This window comes from Rhincodon typus, chromosome 18 (assembly GCF_021869965.1).
Source record: "Rhincodon typus isolate 14 chromosome 18, sRhiTyp1.1, whole genome shotgun sequence".
Lineage (NCBI taxonomy): Eukaryota > Metazoa > Chordata > Chondrichthyes > Orectolobiformes > Rhincodontidae > Rhincodon > Rhincodon typus.
The window spans coordinates 41,907,735-41,930,444 of NC_063349.1; the positions used below are offsets into that span (position 1 = coordinate 41,907,735).

At 40.1% G+C, this 22,710-nt stretch overlaps 1 protein-coding gene across 1 annotated transcript in view; it reads left to right on the forward strand.

Annotated features, from left to right (window-relative positions):
* The window catches only part of LOC109938317 (protein tyrosine phosphatase receptor type b), a 102,963-nt gene that overhangs the window by 53,869 nt on the left and 26,384 nt on the right, over window positions 1-22,710 (forward strand). Inside the window, exons 9-15 of the mRNA XM_048607930.1 lie at window positions 2,784-3,047; window positions 4,876-5,139; window positions 6,351-6,608; window positions 7,430-7,693; window positions 12,242-12,514; window positions 16,802-17,065; window positions 18,485-18,751. Of these exons, the coding sequence (XP_048463887.1) occupies window positions 2,784-3,047; window positions 4,876-5,139; window positions 6,351-6,608; window positions 7,430-7,693; window positions 12,242-12,514; window positions 16,802-17,065; window positions 18,485-18,751 (1,854 nt within the window). The remainder of the gene's footprint in view (window positions 1-2,783; window positions 3,048-4,875; window positions 5,140-6,350; window positions 6,609-7,429; window positions 7,694-12,241; window positions 12,515-16,801; window positions 17,066-18,484; window positions 18,752-22,710) is intronic.

The window sequence follows — 22,710 nt, forward strand, 5'->3', positions numbered from 1 at the left end:
ATCAACTTTCCTGCTCCTCTGATGCTGCCTGGCCCGCTGTGCTCCTCCAGCTCCACACTGTGTCATCTATAGCAACCCAAACTATCTAGATTTAGAGCGCAGTTCAAAAAAAACACACAGCAAAACAAAGTCTCATGTATTCCCCCACACTATCACTTTGCAATGATTCAAATAGAGAAATTACCCCTCTATGTCAAAACTTTCAGTTTGATTTAGCTGATTCTTCCTACTTTGTTCCTGTCAACTGTGAAGTCTTCTTACACGAGTATTTTCAGATTTGCTTTTAATCACCTGCAGATTTCTAACTAACACCCCTGGTCTGGAAGTTGCATAAATTAAACTTTCCCACTAAGGTAACAGTTCCCTTAATTTCTCTGGAAAATCTCCTTTCTAGGACAGCAACTATACTACCTTCTGATCCCTGGACCACAACAAGACCTTAGGACCATAAGATACAGGAGCAGAATTAGGCCATTTGGTGCATTAAGTCTGCTCTGCCATTTGACCATGACTGATATGTTTCTGAACCCCAATCTTCTGCCTTCTCCCTGTAACCTTTTATTCCCCTTACCAATCAATAACCTATCAATCTCCATCTTAAATACACTCAATGTCTTGGCTTCTACAGCCTTCTGAGGTAATGAGTTCCACAGATTAACAACCCTTTGGCTGAAATAAATCCTTCTCATCTCAGTTTTAAAGGCTCATTCCTTCACTCTGAGGCTGTGCCCTCAGGTCCTAGTATCTCCTATTAGTGGGAATATCTTCTCCGCATCCACTCTATTCAGACTTGTCAGTGTTCTGTAAGTTTCAATGAGACCCCCCTCATCATTCTAAACTCCACCATACACACACCCAGAGTCCTCAACTGCTCCTCCTACGACAAGCTCTTCATCCCCAGGATCATTCTTGTAAACCTCCTCTGGACCCCCTCCAATGCCAGCATACCTTTCCTTGGATATGGGGCCCATAAATGCTCACAATATTCCAAATACGGTCTGACCACTGCCTTATATAGCCTCAGAAGTACATATTTGCTCTTGCATTCTCACTCTCTTAAAATGAATGCCAATATTTCATTTGCCTTCCTAACTGCCAACTGAACCTGCATGTTAACCTTAAAAGTATCCTGACCTAGGACTCCCAAGTCTTTTTGTGCTTCAGATTTCTGAAGACTTTCCCCATTTCTATTCTTCCTACTAAAGTCCTTAATGTCACATTTTCCCACATCGTATTCCATCTGCCACTTTTTTGTCCACTCTCCCCTCCTGTCCAAGTTCTTCTGTAGTCTTCCCACTTCCTCAACACTACCTGTCCTTCACCTACCTTTATGTCATCTGCAAATGCACCAATTCTCTCAGTTCCTTCGTCCAGATCATTAATGTATAATGTAGTTGTAGTCCCAACACTGACCCCTGCAGAACTCTACTAGCTGTCAGTTTGAACCCTTACCGCTGGAGTGTTAATTTTTTTTTAGTCATTCATTCGATAAGGGTATCACTGGCTAGGCAGCATTTATTGCCCATCTCTAAATGCCCAGAGGGCAGTTAAGAGTCAATCACATTGCTGTGGGTCTGGAATCACATGCAGGCCAGACCAGGTAATGATGGCAGTTTCCTTCCCTAAAGGACATTAGTGAGCCAGATGCGTTTTTCCTGATAATCGACAATGGATTCATGGTCATCATTAGACTCTTAATTCCAGATATTTATTGAATTCAATATTCCACAATCTGTCATGGTGGGATTCGAACCTGGGTCCCTAGAACATTACCTGGGTCTCTGGATTAACAGTCCAGAGATAATACGACTAGACCATTGCCTCCCTCGTAGATTATTTGTCAAGTCTCTTCTGTACTGCCCAAAAAATTTGATACTGTCAGGTTTCTAAACTAAAATCCATCCTGAACCACAAATAAACTAATGGCCCTCCATGTTCACCCCAACTGTTGTAAACCACCATAGGAGAAACAACCTTCCATTAACACTCCAGGGGTCCCTGCTCTCAAACACATACTGGAAAACTAGGTCATTGCTTTGGAGGACTACGTGACCTAGATTTTTTTAACCCTTCAATAAAGTAACCAATTCCAAATGTCACTATTCTAAAATCTAAATGCTAAATATGATTTTAATATCTATAAATCAGGCACCATTCATCACATGAATGTTCCTTAGTTCATTTTCTGTTTAAATAAACTAAATGAAAAGCACAGTTTCAGAAATTTTATTTTGCACAAACAGCAGACAGGCATTTTGTACTTGACTCACTAGAGTTCATATATACCATGGACAATTGACCATGCAGAACCAGCCTCCCAGCGTGACTTTCTCCCTGGCTCACCTGTTCCATCTCAAGCTGCTGAGCTGATAGACTAGCAAAGATTGAAACATAATAAAATTGTTTGTTATTATGGTCCATTTAAACTGGCCAGCTTATGGCTGCACTTTAATGATTATTGTTCCTAATTCATTTTCATTGGATCAAGTATGGAGAGCATGGAATTTCAAAATGTGGTTTTCCTGGTTCTAAAAAAACGTAACATTGAATCAGTACATTTCAATGATGGTTTAGTTTAGTCAATTCCTCTTTACTGTATCCTAACACATGTATAAATTCCAGAACGAAATCGGAAGAAAAAAAAACATGGGAACATAGAAACAAAGGAACAGAAGTTGACCATATTTGGAGAATTCTTCAAACACATTATGCCTAAATAATGATTTAGCACCTAATATTTGAAACAATGTCTTTTAACATTTTTCTTCTGTGTCATTGTTCAGTTCCTTCAAGTGTGCCCAGTGTGATGGTGAATAATCATGGTCGCAATGATTACCTTCTGGTTTCCTGGCTACCTGCATCTGGGGATGTGGATAGTTATCTTGTGACATTGTCCCACAATGGAAAAGTTGTCCAGTCTCACACAGTCTCCAAAACCAGCTTCGAGTTTCCCTTCGGTTCCCTCACCCCTGGAAGGCTGTACAATGTGACTGTAATGACCAGAAGTGGGAGATATGAAAACCACACTGTTACACAACAGCGGACACGTATGATATAATTTTTATTCCTTCAAATAATGACAACCAGTATGTGTGTAAAACATTCTTATAACTTTCGCAATTTACTGGGGTTGGTGTCATTGAAGATGTCAAGCATCATCCTTCGTTTATTTCTCTGTTGATCACTGCTGCCAATTGTGATGTGAATTAGGGTTAATTTGCAATTCAGGATTTATGTACATTAGGGTTTTGTCTTAGAGAAGTTATGCTCTCGTATACACTTCAACTCTTCATCTTTTCCTGATCTCTGTTCAGCATTTTCAAATGGCCCATGTGTGGCCACTACTCTGTGACCTACCAGCAACATGAGTCTGCATGCTGTTTTGCCAGGGCTTGGGCATCTGACAATATACCATGTAAAGTCTTTTTTTCACAAGGCAGCTATACAGCACTCCCAAGGTGACACCTTCTTTCCTTTCTTACCTTCTCTCATGAGTCCCTTCTGTTAAAATTTATTTAAAATATTGTAATCTACAGTGTCCCACAGAACTAATTTTCACTATCAGCTCCTGAAAGTGTAATTTGATGTATTTGAACAATTTTTATGGAACAATATCTCAGGAAACAAACAATATCATTAAGTAACTAATAATTGAATCCACAGTCATATTTCAAAACAATTTTTCAAATTGACTGCCAATTGAACTTGGCTAAAGTAAATTCAACAGATCCAAACAAAAGACCACATTGAGCCATGTGTCATGCACTCTCTACGTGCCTTGTGCTTGTGTGTGCTTTACTCAGGAATTCTCCGTTTGGAACTGAATCTTTGAGGTATCTGAAAGAACTCCTTCATCACTGACATTCTGTAGACTAACATCTCAATCAGGAGACTGGCTCCCATTGCCTGAAAAAATCTTCCTTTTGTGAAGGGATTGGCAGGTTTATTGACCAAGAAGTAATTGCTTGTCTGGAGTAAAATTCTTCATTTTCACTTTTTAAAAAAATAAAGTATTTTTTATTTAAAAAAGAAGTACTGACAGCTAAGTACAATGAAGGAAAAATAATTATACTTTCTGAACACAGCAACCAGTTAGGGGAGTAATTCTACTTTGTGAAAATGTAGCATTGTATCTTAATAAAAACCAAAAGAACTGTGGATGCTGTAAATCAGGAAAAAAATCAAAGTTGCTGGAAAAGCTCAGCAGGTCTGGCAGCATCTGTGAAGTTAAAAACAGAGTTAACGTTTCAGGTCTGGTGACCTGAGGAAGGGTCACCAGACCCGAAACATTAACTCTGTTTTTTCCTTCACAGATGCTGCCAGACCTGCTGAACTTTTCCAACAACTTTGTTTTTGTTCCTAGCATTGTATCTTGTTGGGGGCAGGTTTAGCTCAGCTGATTGGACAGCTGGTTTGACACTGCAGAGTATTGCCAACAGCAGTGGCTTCAATCACTGCACCAGCCCAGGTTGCCACATGCCCTTCTCCACCCCTCCCCTCCCTGAAGGCGTGGTGACCCTCCGACTTAAGCCACCACCAGTTATCTCTCTCTAAAAGAGAGCAGCCCTATGATGTGGTAAGACTATGGTAATATAATCTTACACATGGACAGATTTTGGAAAACTTTGAGTAGAATAACAATAACGATGATAATAAAGTCATGAATGTCTTATTAAAAGTTAAAAGAAAAACCCAGATTCAAATCTTGCGATGACATCTAGATATGTGTTAAGTGACAATTTATGTGGGATTCACATTTATATGTACAGCATTCTACTGAGTGCTAGACTATTTTTAATCAAATTATTTGCCAAGCTGTTCAGGTTTCGTCAGCATTTTGATTAAGTGATCTTATAACATTTTCTAATTTTGCAGAACCCTCAGTTGTACAAAGAATCACAGTTATCAACTCTGGAAAAAGTGACTATCTGAAAGTATCTTGGTTGGATGCATCAGGGGATTTTGACTATTATATAGTAACTATCAAAAACAGTTACAACTTCAGCAAAAGCTTAGAGGTTCCAAAGTCTGAAAACGAATGCATATTCCTCAATTTAATTCCAGGACGGCTTTACAGCATCACTGTTAGCACCAAGAGTGGGAAATATGAATCTCATCATGTTGCCACTGGAAGAACATGTAAGCATGAAATTTATTGCAATAAACTGAAATTTCAATTTTAATGAATGTTAAACTCTTTGATCTGGAATATTAATGGCTCTGGCAGCAACATATTTGCTTCTGTGTGTGCATGCCATAAGTTAATTTAATTTAATTATTTGTCTGGTGACAAGCCAGATTTTAATTTTGGAGTGGGCGGCTTTTTTGGGAAAGGTGCCTTTAGATAATGCATTAACTTAAAGTACCCATGTCAAAAAGAAAAGTTGTGATTCAAGAGTGATAAAAATACAAAAAGACTTTTTTTTTAAAACCTTGTCTGATTTCATAACATGCTTATTAATCTATTATGTAAAGAGCTATGATGGACTGTAATAAATTGACTGTCAGTATGTAGTAAGGATTGTGTTTCATCATGTTTTTTTCAATATACTTTGCTCCATTTACACAAATTTTAAGAAAATTAGTAACTGCTGGATTTATAGCATCCTCTTAGAGCACTGAACTGAGTCAGTCAACATTTCGCCTTTGATTAGGAACCCAAGAGCATGATAAATAGAAACAGCTAGATAACTTGGCTCCCCAGGCCCGCTGTGCCATATCATAAGGTCATGACTGATCTTCAATCGCAACTTCTCTTTTCCACTAAATTATCTTGTAACAAATTTACAGATTAGTCTCAACTCCTTCAGAAAAAAAGAAACAGCTGGGATATGTTGAGTCACAAAAAAAAATTGCAGATGAATAATGAACCAGTTGTTACTTTCCTTTAATTCCTCCAATTTAAATGTTTCGTTTTCTTCCCCTCTTTAGCTTGTGTGCTTGCAACACACCTATTATTGCGGGGTAGCTCGGACCACTGTCCACACTTCTCAGCCATCTAAACGCGCTGTCCTCCAGGCAGCCAATTGTTGCATGGAAATGTCCTGGAGTAAAATCACCTTGATTTCGGGAAGTGAATGGTTTTCCAGACTGAACCTCGACCGGTAGCTTGATCATGACTGTAGGCTTTTCAGATAAAGAGCTGCAGGTAGAAACAGTGAGCTTGTATGCAGAATCCCAAACCATTTTAGTCTCTCTCTTCCTTACAAGTTTGACATTTATATTTTATGAATGCGAAAATTTCTTTGTATCAGATTTATCCTTCCTTTGATGTGTTTGAAGTATGTTTTCTAGCCTGTTTCAGTAGTGTTGTTGAATTGTCTAATGCTAATGTTACTCTGTCTGACTAGTTCCGGCTGCCGTTGGCTCTCTAACCGTGGCTGATAGGAGCACAGATACTCTGAACGTTACCTGGGAAGCAGCTGCTGGTGACGTGGATCGCTATGAGATTCAGCTCCTGTTCAATGACATGAATGTTTTCCTTCCAATAACACTCAGCAGCACATCACATCAATTTACTTCCTTAACCCCTGGACGTCTTTACAAAATCCTAGTCTCCACGTGGATCGGGACTCTACAACGTGCTGCCTTCATCGAAGGACGCACAAGTAAGAATGAGACCGATTATTATGTGTCCAGTATTTTATGTACAACATTTATTCTGACTGCCATGTAATGAAATTTCTATTAATATAAAGTTGAGACCGGATCTGACCAATAATAGACGATCAGTTAGTGACACAGTTCTAGAGAAATAAACTCTTAACAAAAGGCAGTAACCTATTAGAATCAACCCTGCGGCATTAGACTAGCTTGTCAAGTGAGGACCTATTATTTTGCCGTACTATAATGTGCACTAAAGGTTAGTTTGTACTGCCATGTATAAATAGTACGTTTTTAACATCCTAAAATATGTAAAATATATAAAATCTATAAAATACCTGTAAGAAAATATATTAAGTTTTGCAAATATAAATAACTTACAACTAATTCTTAAGTCACCATTGTTCTCACTCAATAATAATTAATATGATATATTCTCAAGAACTTGCCTAGAATATAAGAGGAGGAATTTGAAGACAGAGGTGTGCAGTTTTTTGGTTGGGAAAAATAAATCTAGATGATTTTACTTAGAAAGCAATTATAGTTTTTGAACACTTCAGAAAACTAAAGTGCTACAAATGCTGAAAATCTGACATAAAAAAAGGAAAGTGCTGGAAATACTAAGAAAGTCTGGCAGCATCTGTGGAGAGAAAACAACATGAAGGTCAAGGACTTTTCATCAGAAGAAAGGTACTTAAAATGTTAGCTCTGTTTCTGTCTCCACGGATGCTGCCAGACCTGCTGAGTATTTCCAGAATTACTTGTTTTTATTTACTGCAGCATATGACCATGCAGTTATTAATATTCTGAATGTATCTTTCTGCAGTACCCAGTGCAGTTAAAAATATCCATGTTTCAAATAATGGAGTGACAAAGGGCCTGAAGGTGAACTGGTCTCCTGGAGGAGGTGACGTGGACAGCTATACTGTGATCTTATCTCACAAAGGCCATCAGGTCTCTGCCCGCCCTATTCCAAAACACCAGCATGAACACACCTTTTATGATCTAGAGACGGGAGAGCTCTACCATGTATTAGTTCGGTCAATTAGTGGCACCTTCCATAACAATGCAACAGCGTTTGGACGCACTGGTAAGAATTACTCAGAAATCCTGTGATTACTATTGCACTAAATAATGCATTGAGAGATTAGATAAATTCATCCTCAATACTGATTTATCCATAAACATCCTCACTGTCTGTGCACTAAGGTTTCAATTTCTCTCATTCCCTAATTTTTTTCAAATGCCAGAGCATAGCACAGAATACTGAGTTGAAATTCAGGGGGCACTTGCATCTGATGCAGATTTGCCAAACCTCTTGTCTGCGCTGGAGTCTACAGGAATTGAAATTAATCTTTGGGACAGTGCTGAAAGCAATCATTAAAAAAAAACTTACATTCATATAACACTTTTCATGAATACTGGATATCTCAAAGTACTTTTCAGCCAATGAAATAGTGTTCAATTTTGGTCATTGTTATAAGGTAGGAAATGCAGCACAGAATGCTGCCGCAAATAGCAATGTGATAATAACCAAGTAACCAGTGTTTAATTGTAGAATGTTGATGGAAGGATAAATGTTGATCAGGACAGAGAGGATAATGACCCTGTTCATCAACAGAATTGTGCAATGGGATATTTTACGTACACGTCAAGTGGCAAATAAGACCTGTGCCTAATATCTCATGCAAAAGAATTATAATTGAATTTATTGTTGTATGTACTGAAGTATAGAAATACAGGAGTACAGTGGAAAGTTTACAAAGTCACCATTCTCCAGCACCATCTTGGTTACAAAAACCAGGAATAAAAAACAGCAGTAGAAATGAAAGAAACACAGCCAAAAAGGAAAGAAAACTGTCCAGATCTGTAGAAAGAAAAATGCCCAGATCTTAGAGCCCCATGTCAATAAAGGTGTATGGAATGCTGAACCTCTGATGCAGGCATCTGGGCCTAGCTGCGGCCTGCAGTCTTTTGCTGCCGCTATCCCTGTCGCCGGGAGGAGATATGCCGCCACAGTCCCAGTCGCCGAGAGGAGTCACGAATATACTGATGATTCTGATGCCGTCATCACCACTGCCTCCGATCTTTGAGAGGAGCTTTGCCACTGCTACCGCCATCCCAATCGATGGGAGGCTGCCTCGATTCTGCGAACAGCCCACTCTCGCTGCCGTGCTGATGCTGATGCCGATGCCACAGAAGGCTTTAAAGAGAAGATAATGAGAAAAAGAGAAAAAATACAAGGAAATCAGATGGGAGTGGACAAGCCCTTGGCTCAGATGCCCAAATGCAGCCCTGCTACTCCTCCACCATCTTGGAATGGCATCTGTAATGTTGCTATTGTGCTAGATTTTTGTTCTTAAACGTGAAAGTGGAATTTGAACCTAGAGTCAAAGGTGCAAACAACTGGGCCGTGGCTGACGTTCATTGTGATATCTAAACAAAACTGATTTTAAAAGAGATTCTTTAAAAATTTCTGTTGGCTAGTTATTGGATGAGGGAAAAAGTCTGTCTGACTGAAAGTCAGGAATCCAATGGGGTACTAAAAGATTCTGTTAAATCTCCAATTGGTGCAGAGTTGGTGAGGCACTTGACTCGAGTGTAAAGGTGGATTAGTTGGAGGTGGTCAATGGTGAAACCTTCACTGATCTATCCAACAAGGGTTGGTGATCCAAATCTGAGGAGAGTGGAGTGGTACCTGTCTCCTCCAACCCAATGTCTCCTCACTGCTGCTCGTTAGTGCCCCTGGTCAGGCTACATAATCTGTCCACTTCAAAAAAACTTTTCCTTATGGAGCAACTAAGGCAGAGTGTCCTGGGTTATATTGTTTGGAAGAAAGGGGAAAACACATGGAAAATGAGGATGACATTAGCAGTGATTGGAATATCTTATAAATATTTGAAAATTGAGGACTAGCAGTGGGAAATCTAGTGGGGACAGTGGTTTCTTTTCCAGATGACCATGGTTGACACCGTGTGGTATTTACCTCTTCTGCCAGTATGCATTGCTGGATAAGAGTTTTTTTTTGACGTAATTTATTTCATTGCCATTAATCATCTTTTGACTTTATCTGGACCTATCTATTGATTGCTATTCAACAATACAGCACTGTAGAGTATCTGCAGAAGAGGCCCTGTTCTTAGACAACAGGAATGCTATCAATATGTATAGCTACATTTGGCCAGGGAAAATTACAAGGACGCTGTGGAGCTGGTACAGATACATCTGCTCCCTCTGAAAGTTAGAGTTGAACACTTTGTCTCCACCCAGGGATTATGTGTCTTCAGAGCCATTGTGAACATTAATCCCTTGAATCATTACCTTATACAACCGGGACCTCTGACGCTTATTTGCCTGGCTGATTTAATTTTCAGTGAGAATTCTTCAAATGGGTTCACAGCTGCGCTGTCCAAAACCAGCAAGAGATTGTTTAAAAATGAAAATCATAGGCAGTAGGAAGACATTTGTTTGGAGAAATGGGCAAGGCATTGAAAGTGATTGCTGGCCCCAGATTTTCCAAGTTTTAATCAACTAACTCAGCATAATTTTAAGTTTTGGATTTAGTAGTTGAACAAAGATGAATGAATAAATACTTTTATTTAAAGTAGTGCTTAGTGAAATTGTAGTCATAGTGCAGAGAACCTTCCCCGCCACCGAACAGTGTGGACATTGGCGAGAAATTTGGGAAAACGGTTGAGATTGGCATTGAGGTGATTCTCAACAGTGAGAACAAGAATTCCCATTATCCAAAAAAAACTGTTGTATAGTGAGAGGAGAATTTTGCTTGTGAGAAGCAAGAGGATCATTTTTGTTATCAGTGCTGACACCTGGGTAGTAGGCTTTACCAAAATAGCTAGCTTCACCAGGTGCAAGACACTATAGACTGGACGAACATTTCATTGAGAGTGCCATATTATAATGCAGCTGACTTCATCAATAGAAAAGTGTTCCATTCTATCAATGTGCAAGGCATCTGACATCAGAGAAATCTGTCCCATGATGCCTGTATCATTGAGAAATATTATATTCCTGGTTTGTTTCAAGCACAGGATGGCTTACAAGGATGGTTACTGGGATGTAAGGGCTACCCTCTGTAACCATAACTGTTGACTCTGTTATGCAACCCCTGACTGAGGCCACATGTAGATGCAGTGCAGCCCATCCTTCAACCAAGGCCACTGTGGTGCAGACAATAAGCCTGCTGAAGATGAGGTCCTGATGCTTGGATCAGTTAAGGTGGCGTTTGGGGTGGGGTGGGGTGCAGCTTGTGCTTTACAATACTCTCCAGCAGACTGTGCCACATAGTCCTTACATGCTGTGCTCTGAACAACTGGAGCAGGCAACCTGAGGATGTGATGGACTCTGAAGAGCTGTGATAACAGCAGCAGTCTTCTGGGGATGATGTATAGATCAGGAGGAACATCATCTTCTACATGATACAGCATTGCAGCTTCAGGCACAACAAACTGGACAGGACTTAATTAACACGGGGCTCCAGTAGATGTGAGTTGGGTGTAGTGATCGCTCAGTGTCTGTAAATTTGTAGCTGTTCAAAAAGCAAGTCGTCTCTGTCTGTTCCCAGAGACAAATGCAAGTGTTGTTTGCTTTTTTCTATTATTCATTTTTTATGTTACTGAATAAAAGTCAATGCTTTTAACTTTTTGAATGGGAAGCTCCCACACTGAACAATGAGAAGGTAGTTGGCTACACTGAGCATTGAAGAAGTAGTATTCCTTAGACAGGGTTCTAAGATGGGGTGAGGCTAAGGACAGGTCAGCTATATAGTTTGGTACTTAAGTAGCAATAGATGTCTAATATGGCCTTGTATGTGTATTGAAATGATAGCCATGTCACCCATGTGTCCCAAGAAGCACTTGTTTTTTGGTTGCACTCTGACTCTATGCACACAAGAGTAGCTCTAGACTAACAGCATTGAATTGGGTACCCAGTTGGGCTTTAAATATGATGCTAGCGCCAGTAAGGGGGAAGGTGATGGCCTAGTGGTAATATCACTGGACTGTTAATCCAGAGACTCCGAAAACGTTCTGGGGACCCGGGTTCGAATCCCACCATGACAGATGGTGGAATTTGAATTCAGTAAATATCTGGAATTAGGAATCTAATGATGACCATGAGTCCATTGTCCATTGTCGGAAAAACCCATCTGGTTCACTGATGTTCTTTAGGGAAGAAAACTGCCAACCTTACCTGTTCTGGCCTACAAGTGATTTCAGACCCACAGCAATGTGGTCGACTCTTAACTGCCATCTGGGCAATAAATGTTGCCTAGCCAGCAACACCCTCATCCCTTGAATGAATAAAGAGAAAACAAAGAATCCTGGAGGTCCTAGCGGTGGCAAGTATTTCTGCCAATGGCGAGAGGGAGGATATAGTGAGCAGGCTCTATACTGGCACGGTGCTTAGATAATGAGGTGAGTTTCAGGAAATAGCATGAGAAACTCTCCATGACACTCACCAAAATTGACACTTAGCTGACTTCTAGTAAAATTCAGCGCGGTGTTTCCTTGTGAATTCTTTCATTACAGGATAACACAATGTTATTTACTTATTTTTCAAGTAGAATATTCAATTATATTAGTTGATAGATAAAATTGTTATATTTTTCTTTCATTCCTAGTCCCTGCCTCTGTGTCAGACTTATCTGTTGAAAACAAACATACTACCTCCACCCTGGCAGTTTCTTGGCAGCCAGCCACTGGCATCTCAGAGGGTTATACACTGCAACTCCTTAATGAACAAGGAACTCAAATGCTCGCAAACGTTTCTGTGCCAGCTGCCAGAAGAGGCCATAAGTTCATTGATCTGACTCCTGGCAAGAAGTACAAGATTCGTATCTTCACTGTAAGTGGAGGTTTGTACAGCATCGGAACAGACCGAGAGGGAAGAACAGGTACAATACTTGATACAAAAAGTTAGCTCCCCTTTTGTTTTCAGGAGAAGACTAGTGATATGCAAGTTTCAAAGCAGTTTGCATAATTCACCAACAAATTACATCTGGGATTCCGAGGGTCAAATACTTGCTTTTCCTTTTCTTGTATGGAGGTTTAGGTTGAGTCTTTGACACATCAAGACCAAACTGAGTGACCTAGTAGACATAATTGGGTCACTATCTGCAAATAGGCTTGCAAATATTCCATCATGGTAACAATGCACTTGTGTCTATTCAGATGGCATTGCATATTGTTGCACCCTTTAGATTTCAGCATGCAAACCTCACTATTAAGAAAAATCAGTGAGATTGGGAGGACGAAAATATTTCTAAGTATAATGGTGAGCTTTGAAAGCTGGGTTTGAACACAGTAAAAGAACTTTATCACTGGCAACAACATTGTGTATAGAATGCAGTCACTCTACTGTGCAAGGAAATTACAGCGCCTAATATTTCGTACTGGTCTAACTCATTTTTATTAGGCAGCAGTTATGTGTGCTTTTCCTGATTAGCGTTAGAGGTTTGGAGACAATAAGGACTGCAGATGCTGGAAGCTACAGTCAGTAAATGTGGAGCTGGAAAAGCACAGCAGGTCAGACAGCATCCGAGGAGCAGGAAAGTGAACGTTTCAGGCCAAAACCCTTTGTCAGTGCTGGGGAGGGGGAGGGGAACCCAGAAATAAATAGAGGGAGGGGGTGAGGCTGGGGGGAGGAGAGGTAAAATGGAGATATGTGGATGCAGGTAGAGGGTTATTGTGGTTGGTCAGTGAGAAGGGTGGAGCAGATAGGTGAGTCAGAAGACGGACAGGATGGAGGAGGAGAGATTTTGAAGCTGATGAAGTCAATATTCAGGCCATTTTGGGCTGTAAGCTTCCAAGGAAAATTTGAGGTGTTGTTCCTCCAGTTTACGTTGGCCTCACTCTGATGGTACAGGAGGCCAAGGATCGACATGTCACCAGGGGAGTGGGAGGGGGAGTTAAAGTGGATGGCAACCATAGATCGGGTTGGTTGGTGCGTGCAGAGCTCTGCAAACCAGTCCCTGAGTCTGTGTTTGGTCTCCCCAGTATAGAGGAGACCACATCAGAAGCAACAGATACAGTAGATGAGGATAGATGAAGTGCAGGTGAATCTCTGCCAGATTTGAAAGGATTGTTTGGGGCCTTGGATGGGGTAAGCTATTTAGTTCATTTTCATTGTTTTTGCAAAAACGATTGCAGAGACACAAGGGCTGAAATGTGATACTTCTAACATTTACATAGTAGCTTGGAAAGTTAAACCTATGCACAGTGCCTTTCACATTTATCAGATGTGTGAGGAAACAAATGCACATGGTTTCTTGAACACTATCAATGTTAATGTTACATAGGGAAGGCAGCTGTTGCTCTTCACAGTTTCATATTATCAGTTCAGACTGCACGTTATTGTTACAGAGGAAAACAGAAAGAATGACTGTCTATGAAGGAAAAATCGAATGAAATTAGTTTTCTGAATGTCACAGATACCTGAGAAGCTCTTTAGAAAATAGAAATTTTCTCGTAACTGGGTCATGCAGAGATTTAATTCAAATAAGTTTAATTGCACCAGAAGAAGAGGTTATTTGTCTTCCTATTAACCCATTTCATCTTATGTGTGCAAAAGACTATGATGCAGAGTTTCTTATCATAAAGATACATTTATTTTCTAAATTATTTAAAGCTTATTTCGCTTGTATAAGCTCAACCTCAACAGCCATGTGTATCATTGTCTTAGCATAGACTTCAGTTTGACTGGTAAAGCTGATTGGAAGCTAAGACATATTAGCATTTATTGATATAAATCTATAAATCTATAGATTTCAGAAATCTCCTTGCCATGTGTTCAATAAAACTGCTCAAGGCTCACACTGGACACTAGTCATTTTAAGAACATGAGGATGAATTAGACTCAACAGGAAAGAACAAAATGAAAATAAGCATAACTGAACTATCCTTTAGACATCAGGTTCGATCAGAGTAAGCACACCAAACTTTGTGCTAGAATAGTACCGGACCAAACTCCAGAATCCAAGCAAACAGTTTAGGAATTTCGATATAGCTATGGGCAGCCTCAACTGTGAACCACATCATGTCAACGCCTTAGGTGCATCTAAGTTGAAAAATGAAAGATGAAAATGTTATTCTGAAAGCATGCTTTCAAATGTAAAACATGACGCTGAATGAAAACATCTTAAATTGTAGTTGAGCGAAACTGAAGATAATTTCATTAAAAAACAAATAGAAGTAACTCAGTGCTGTTGCCGGAATCAATTCTTAAGTGACTTCTAAATTTGTAAGTTTAAGTCAGAAATTATACACAGACATTCTTAGCTTCTCAAATATGAATTCAGTTTGAAATTTATTTATACTAATTTAATGAATTGAACAATGCATTTCAGAAAATTTGACACAGAAACAATTCTGCTGAAATGCCAAGTAAGTTACTCGTCCAGATTTTGTGGTAAACATAATAGCGAGGTTGTCAATGTTTATTGCTATTGAAGAGTAAATTGGACAACAATTTCTGATGATGGCATATGTGGAGTTAAACAGAAAAATTCAGAAATTTGCAGTCTTGGTTACCTTACTGTAACAGTATCTTCCCAAGAGATTTGGCACTCAGCACATTAAAAGACATGAAGTTCAAGTACCTACATGATAAGAACCCAATAAATGCATTAAGAAATGTTAAGGCTTATCCATTCAAGATAGGTAACCTTTCAACAATGTATTCAGCCTTAATTATAATCAAACAACGTCTTTGGCACAGAAAATGAACTTTAACAAGGGTGGAGTCTCATTCTAACAGGCATTTATTACTGTTGGTTTAAAAACCACTTTTTTTTAAATAGAATCCCTACAGTGTGGAAACAGGGCCTTTGGCCCAACAAGTCCACACCGACCCTCGGAGCATCCCACCCAGACCCATCCCCTATAACCCAGCTAATCTACACATCCCTGAACACTACAGGCAATTTAGCATGGCCAATCCCTCTAACCTACACATCTTTGGACTGTGGGAGGAAACCCACACAGACACAGGGAGAATGTGCAAACTCCACACAGACAGTTGCCTGAGGGTGGAATCGAACCTGGGTCCCTGGCGCTGTGAGGCAGCAGTGCTAACCTCCGGGCTCTTTTCTATCTCTGGTAATTCTATTTTTCCAAAGTTTTATCTTGCTTTCTATACGTGACCCAACGCTGAATTGAATATTCACATTTATATTTCCCGGTTCAGACTACGAAAATCAAACTGGATTTTCGCAGCAAATTTGGGAACCCAACAGCTGGATGAATTCTTGGTCCCATCCCCGTGCCCCAATTGCATTTTTCTTATGACGTTATTTTTAAATTCAAATGACCTAATTGTCTAAGGGGCGAACTTGGTGCCTAGTTAGTGATACCATGCACCTCCGGGAAGCAGAAGCTGCCTATCTGGTGCTAGTGGCTGAGTCAGACAACAGCCTTGCTGGGACCTACTGCTGCCCTGCTGAAGAGTGTGTGCAGTTCCTCAGAGCACCAGAAGCAAGTCTGAAAAGGTTCATAAACAAATATGCAGGAAGAAGGTCCAGAGTTGGCACCAGTGCAAGTAGATATTGAAATAGCAGTTTTAAAACAAAGACACATACTTTATTTGACCCATGATGAGCCAGACAGCTGAGCACCAGACTGAGTTCACCAAAATAAATTCCATTCCTCAATAAGCAGGACCCCTTCACAAGCTCTGAAAGGAGGATAAAAGGTTGCTAGTTAGTGCTAGTCTTCCATTCCCACTTCTCCCCACACCACCCCTCAAGATCTCCAGGGCCATGATTTTCAAATCACATCCTCATTGGGTCCCAACCGCAAAGACTTTTAAACATTCTGCCCTACATGCCTCGATTGTTCAATTTTTATTGTGATCGGATGCTACTTTGCTTGTTTGCAGACTCGCAAATTTCTTGTAAATTGTGCTGTATCGTCTTGATTTTCTAATCACTGCAAGTTCCAATGAAAAAGCACACAAAGCTCCTGTCAGCAAGTCCAAATACGATTGACAATGCACCACTTGTTCACTATAACTTACAAATTCTGGACAATTATGATCAAGACCTTCCTAAAATGGACCTTTAATCCACCAAACCCAAGAATCATTGCATTCTCACAGTGAAAGTCAGTGTTGGAGATGCATAATTATTCTTATGAAGCTCTACATATTTCTGCCTTGCATCTACTCAGTGTGTTTGCCTGTTCAGTTCCAGCTGCAGTCACAGACCTGATGTTGCATGAGAACAGCGTTGAGACTCTATCATTCAACTGGACCAAAGCAGAGGGAGAATGTGACTCCTATGAAATATACCTCTACAATTCGGACAAGACACTTCATGACAGGAAATCTGGCACTCAAAATCTTGAAGAGTGTTCCTTCCAGAACCTGACACCAGGCAAAATGTATAAGCTTGTGATAGTCACTCACAGCGGAGATTTAACAAATGAATCCTCTATTTTTGGAAGGACAGGTAAAGCAGTACAATCAGTGTAATCATTTCTGTCAATTTATTTCAATCTGAACTTTTGCCATTGTTGTGCCTTTTTCATTCTCCCTTAGAGTAGCAAATAGGAATAGAATCCCTACAGTGTGGAAGCAGGCCATTTAGCCCATTGGTCTATATCTCCCCCTGAAGAGCATCCCACTCAGACTCACTCCCCTACCCTATGCCTGTAACCCTGCATTTCCCGTGGTTAATCTACCTAGCCTGCACATCCCTGGACACGATGAGTAATTTAGCATGGCCAGTCCACATAACCTGCATATCTTTGGGCTGTGGGAGGAAACCCATGCAGACATGGGGAGAATGTGCAAACTCCATACAGACAGTTGCCCAAGGTTGGAATGAAACCTAGGATCCTGGTGCTGTGAGGCAGCAGTGCTAACCACTGAGCCATTGTGCCACACCTAGGATCCCAGCTATCTTCTGCTCCTTGAGCAGGAATACAGCATTACAAGTGATAGCTAAATTATCAGTGGATGACTTCCTTTAGTTAAATATACTTCTAAAAATTACATCTGCAATTTTGCTATACGAAAAAGAACACTGAACATTTTCTGTTGACTCTCACTGAAATGTTTGTCATTACATGTGTGAATACAAAATATCACAACATACCTTCTCAGGTACAGGTATCAGGCTAGCACCAGCAAATTCCATCTTCTCCAAACACTTTGCAATGTTTCAGACATCTAAAGCATTTATTAGACTTTCTACCTATAAAGTTAACTTTGATAAAAAAAAGTCACCAAAATAGTTGTGAAATGGTAAGCCCATGACTTCCATTATCTACCTCAATTATCTTCTCCTGTTTCTCTCCAAAGATCTAGTACTTCCTCATCAGCCATATTTCCTGTTTGACTTTAAATCCTACTTCTTCTTTAGCCTTTAATGAAAAGAAAGGAGTACAGTTCCAAAAACTATTCCAGATGGGGTCTGACAAGGATTCGAAACAGCTGCAGCATTAATTACACAGTGTTGGATTCTAGACCTCTTGAGATAAAGTTTAACATATCAATAGCCTTTTTAGTTACTTTTCTACCTGTGCACTAACTTTTAGAGATTTACCTGAAGTCCTAATCTCTTTGCTATTCCGCAATGCCTAGTCTGTCACCATAAAGAAACACATTGATTTGTCTCTCTTGGCACCAAGGTTCATGGCTTCATACTTTGAACTTCATCAGCAGGTTTATCCAACTCACTGAGCCTCTTCAAATTCCTTTTAGTCATTCTTCCATCTGTGCAATTTACTGTACATCCTAGCTTTGTACATTCTGCAAAGCTGAATATACAACCTTTAATTCCTTTGCCAAAGTCATTGATTATATGTAGATACCTTTACAGATCTTCATTTGCATTCTTGTGCTTTACTAAATTTTATTTGTTTAGTTCCAGCTGAGGTTACCCATCTGCAATGGATGAACATTAACCAGACTGACAGCTTGTTATTCACATGGACCCCAGCTTTGGGGGAGTTTGATTCCTACAACATATCACTTTATAATCCAAATGGTACTGTTCAAAGCAATATATTTGGAAAGAAAGACATGAAGGAATGCAACTTTCAGGACTTGATCCCTGGTAGGATTTATCGCATGGTGATAGTAACACAAAGTGGAGAATTGAGCAATAAAGCTTCTACGGAGGGAAGGACAGGTAAGGATTGATTGGTGTTTTCATTTTAATGTCTTTAAAAGTCTATAGCTACTGCATCTGTCATAACTGGTAGGTCAGATGGTACCATGAATAAACTCTACATATGAAAGTATATTTACTCAAATGGGAAAGGCACCAAGGGTGATTGTATCTTTAATGGCATAATCGGAAAACGAGACATGTGCAAAGCAGATGGCTGAATCACTATCAGCAACAATAAAAGTTAAAATTATCTCCATTGTGTATGTATAAATGGACAGGACTCATTGTAGTCACAATTCAAAGTGTCAAGAACAGCTTTAAGTAAGAAAGATAATTGTTTCATGCTGTTTTATGGCAAAACACTCTTAATCTGCAATAACAATGAATATATAACGGACTAAGGATGTTTATTACAGCAATAAGAAATTGTAGTCTTAAAATGACATACCAGGTTAAAGCAAAGCTCCAGTTTAGCAAAAGAGCAATATATTTGTATAAGACATAGTTAGGATGCTCCTGTCAGTATAGACTTCACATCACTTGATCAAGCTTTCAGAACAGCAAGCTCTTATTTCTCCCCTGTTGTTATAAAGTAATCTAAAACCACAAAGTGCTCATCTAGCAATCTAACATGGTGACATTTATTCAACAAAGAATTCACATCCACTGCAGAGCAATAAAAAGATGCCTTCAAATGTCTTTATAATTCACTCATAAGATGTTGGCATCGCTATCTGGCCAGCACTTATTGCCTATCCCTAGTTGCCCTCAGGAAGGTGGAGGTGAGCTGCCTGCTGGAGCTGCTGCAGTCTATGCGCCATAAGATGAACCCACAATGACCTTAGGGAGGGATTTCCAGGATTTTGACCCAGTGACAGTGAAGGAACGGCGATATATTTCCAAGTCAGGATGGTGAGTGGCTTGGATGGAAACTTGTAGGGGGTGGTGTTCCCATGTATCTGGTGCCCTTGTTCTTCTGGATGGAAGCAGTTGTGGACTTGGAAGGTGCTGTCTAAGGACCTTTGGTGAATTTCTGCAGTGCGTCTTGTAGATAGTACACACTGCTGCTACTGAGCGTCGGTGTTGGAGGGAGTGGATGTTTGTGGATGTGGTGCCAATCAAGACAGTTGCTTTGTCAGGATGGTGTCAAGCTTCGATTGTTATTGGAGCTGCCCCCATCCAGGCAAATGGGGAGTATTGCATCACACTCTTGACTTGTGACTTTTAGATGGTGTGTAGGCTTTGGAGAGTCAGGGGTTGAATTACTTGCTGCACTGTTCCAGGCCTCTGACCTGCACTTATGGCCATTGTATATATATGGCAAGTCCAGTTGAGTTTCTGTTCAATGGTAAATCCCCAGGATGTTGATAGTAGGGTATTCAGTGATGGTAATACCATTGAATTTTAAGGGTGTGGATGGATTATCTCTTGTTGGAGATGTTCATTGCCTGGCATTTGTGTGGCAGGAATGTTACTTGCTATTTTTCAGCCTAGACCTGAATATTGTCCAGATTTTGTTGCATTCGAACATGGACTGCTTCAGCATCTGAGGACCATGAATGGTGCTGAACATTGCACAGCCATTAACAAACATCCCCGCTTCTGACCTTCTTATAGAAGGAAGGTTATTGGTGAAGCAGGTGAAGATGGTTTGGCCTAGGACACTACCCTGAGGGACATGTGCAGAGATATCCTGGAGTTGAGATGACTGACCTCCAACAACCACAACCATCTGCCTATGTGCCAGATATGACTCCAACCAGTGGAGAGTTATCCACCTGATTCTCATTGATTGCAGTTTTATGAAGGTTCCTTTTTGCCACACTCAGTCAAATGTGGTCTTGATGTCAAGGGCTCTCACTCACCTCATCAAATATTTTATTCGGATCTGAAGGATTTGTAAAATATGCTGTGCATTTTTCCACACTGAGAATCAAATGCTTGAGATGAAGCTTCGAGTTGAATTAGTGCTTACTGACACTGTTAATGGATATAAAAGTTGCCCTTCCAAAGTGGCATTGCACTTTGTAAACAGCTTCTATTTGCGGTGTAGTTCAGGGTATCTGCATATTTGGAACATATTAGAAAAACAAGATCCTGTCGTCATTTAAAATGTGAAAGGAGATTTTTTTTAAAATTAGGAATGCAGAAACAGATGTCAGAGCCTCAGGTATGTTCTGGGACTCTAATCACAGCTTTACAAGGAGAAAATTGGCTCATTGTCTGAAACATGAGGAAAAATAATCTATTACATTCTCAAAGTCAATTAACAAAGACAACTGAATTCATTGCACCACAGTATGATGTGAAGATAAAATGCAGCTCTTTTAAAAAAAAATCCAAGAGTTTGATATTATAATGTATTTAATAATTTTGAAAGTCATTACTTACGCTCGTGTGATTAATAAAAGTCTAAATAAATGTCTAATCCCAAATCATGGTGTTCATTAAGATGATTCAAACTGACATGCTACTGCACAGACAGACATTAAAATAAGTTACAAAATCAACTGTACATGAATTACCCCTTAACCATGTGAACTGCTTTGCCAAAGATTTGTTTAACCCAACCTCACACCCTGATGCTGCAAATTTCAGCAGAGCTAGGTTAAAGGGGTGCAGCCAGGAACATGCCAACTCTTAACGCAAGAGTCAATACCCTGTGGGTTTTCTGGCCTGCTATTTAAATACTGTTTTAACAAAAACAAACACAAGTTTATGACAAGGAAAATGTTTATAAGATGCTACATTTAATTCATTTTTCTGTACGCCTCAAAACCATAGCCACTGAGTAATGGACTGTTGAAGAAAAAAAGGCCATTTAAATTTGAATGATGTAGCATGTTTACATTTTGTACACAGGCCATGAGACAAATGAAGAAATGCTTGAAATTGCAAAAGCAAACAGAGTTCTTTAGAAGAAACACCTAGAAAAGGAAAGGGTTTAACATTAGTTCATTGAAACAGTGCAAGAGGGCATGCCAGGAGCAGCACTAGGTGTATGTAAAAAGGAGGTGTCAACCCTTTGAACCTAAAACACGTGTCTACCTCTGTTCCAAACAGTAGAAGCAGGAAGCAGTAGACACAACTAGGCAATTTCACTCTAATGGGATCAAATCTAAGCATTGCAATCCTGCCACATTCAGCCATGAAGAGTGGAGGACAGTTATTCAGTTCACTGGAGGAGGAGGCACAACAAACATCTCCAACCTCTTGGAGGAGCCCAGCACATCAGTGCAAAAGATAAGGTTGAAATATTCACAACAATCTTCAGCCAAAAGTGCCGAGTGAATGATCCACCGTAGCCTCCTCCAGAGGCCCCAGCATTGCAGATACCAGACTTCAACCAGTTTCTTGGAGTTCCTTGGTGTTATATCCTGGGCCCAACTATAGTCATCTGCTTCATCAATGATTTTCCATCCATCATATGGTCAGAAGTGGGGATATTTGCCGATGATTGCACAATGCTTAGCACCATTTGCCTCAGCTACTGAAACAGTCCGTGTCCAAATGCAGCAAGACCCAGTCAATATCCGGATTTGGCCTGATAGGTGGCAAGTAACATTTGCACCACACAAACGCTAGAAATGGCCATCTCCAATCTACCCACCACTCTCAACATTCTATATTGTTACCATCACAGTATGCTCCTCTATCAACATTCTGAGGGTTACCATTGACCAGAAAATTAACTGGACTAGCCATATAAGTACAGTGCTTAAAAAAGTGGGTTAGAGGCTGTGAAATTGTCAGCAAATAACTCACCTCCCGACTTCTGAAGCCTACATTCTACTCTCTCTCTCCCTCCATCACAACCATACAATAGAGTTTACCATCTACAAAATGCATTGCAGGAAAAAACAAAGGTTCCTTTGACAGCACCGTCCAAATCCACAACCTCGATTATCTCAAAGGAATAGGCCAGCAGATACACAGGAATGTCACCACTATCAAGTTCCCTTCCAAGCCACTCACCA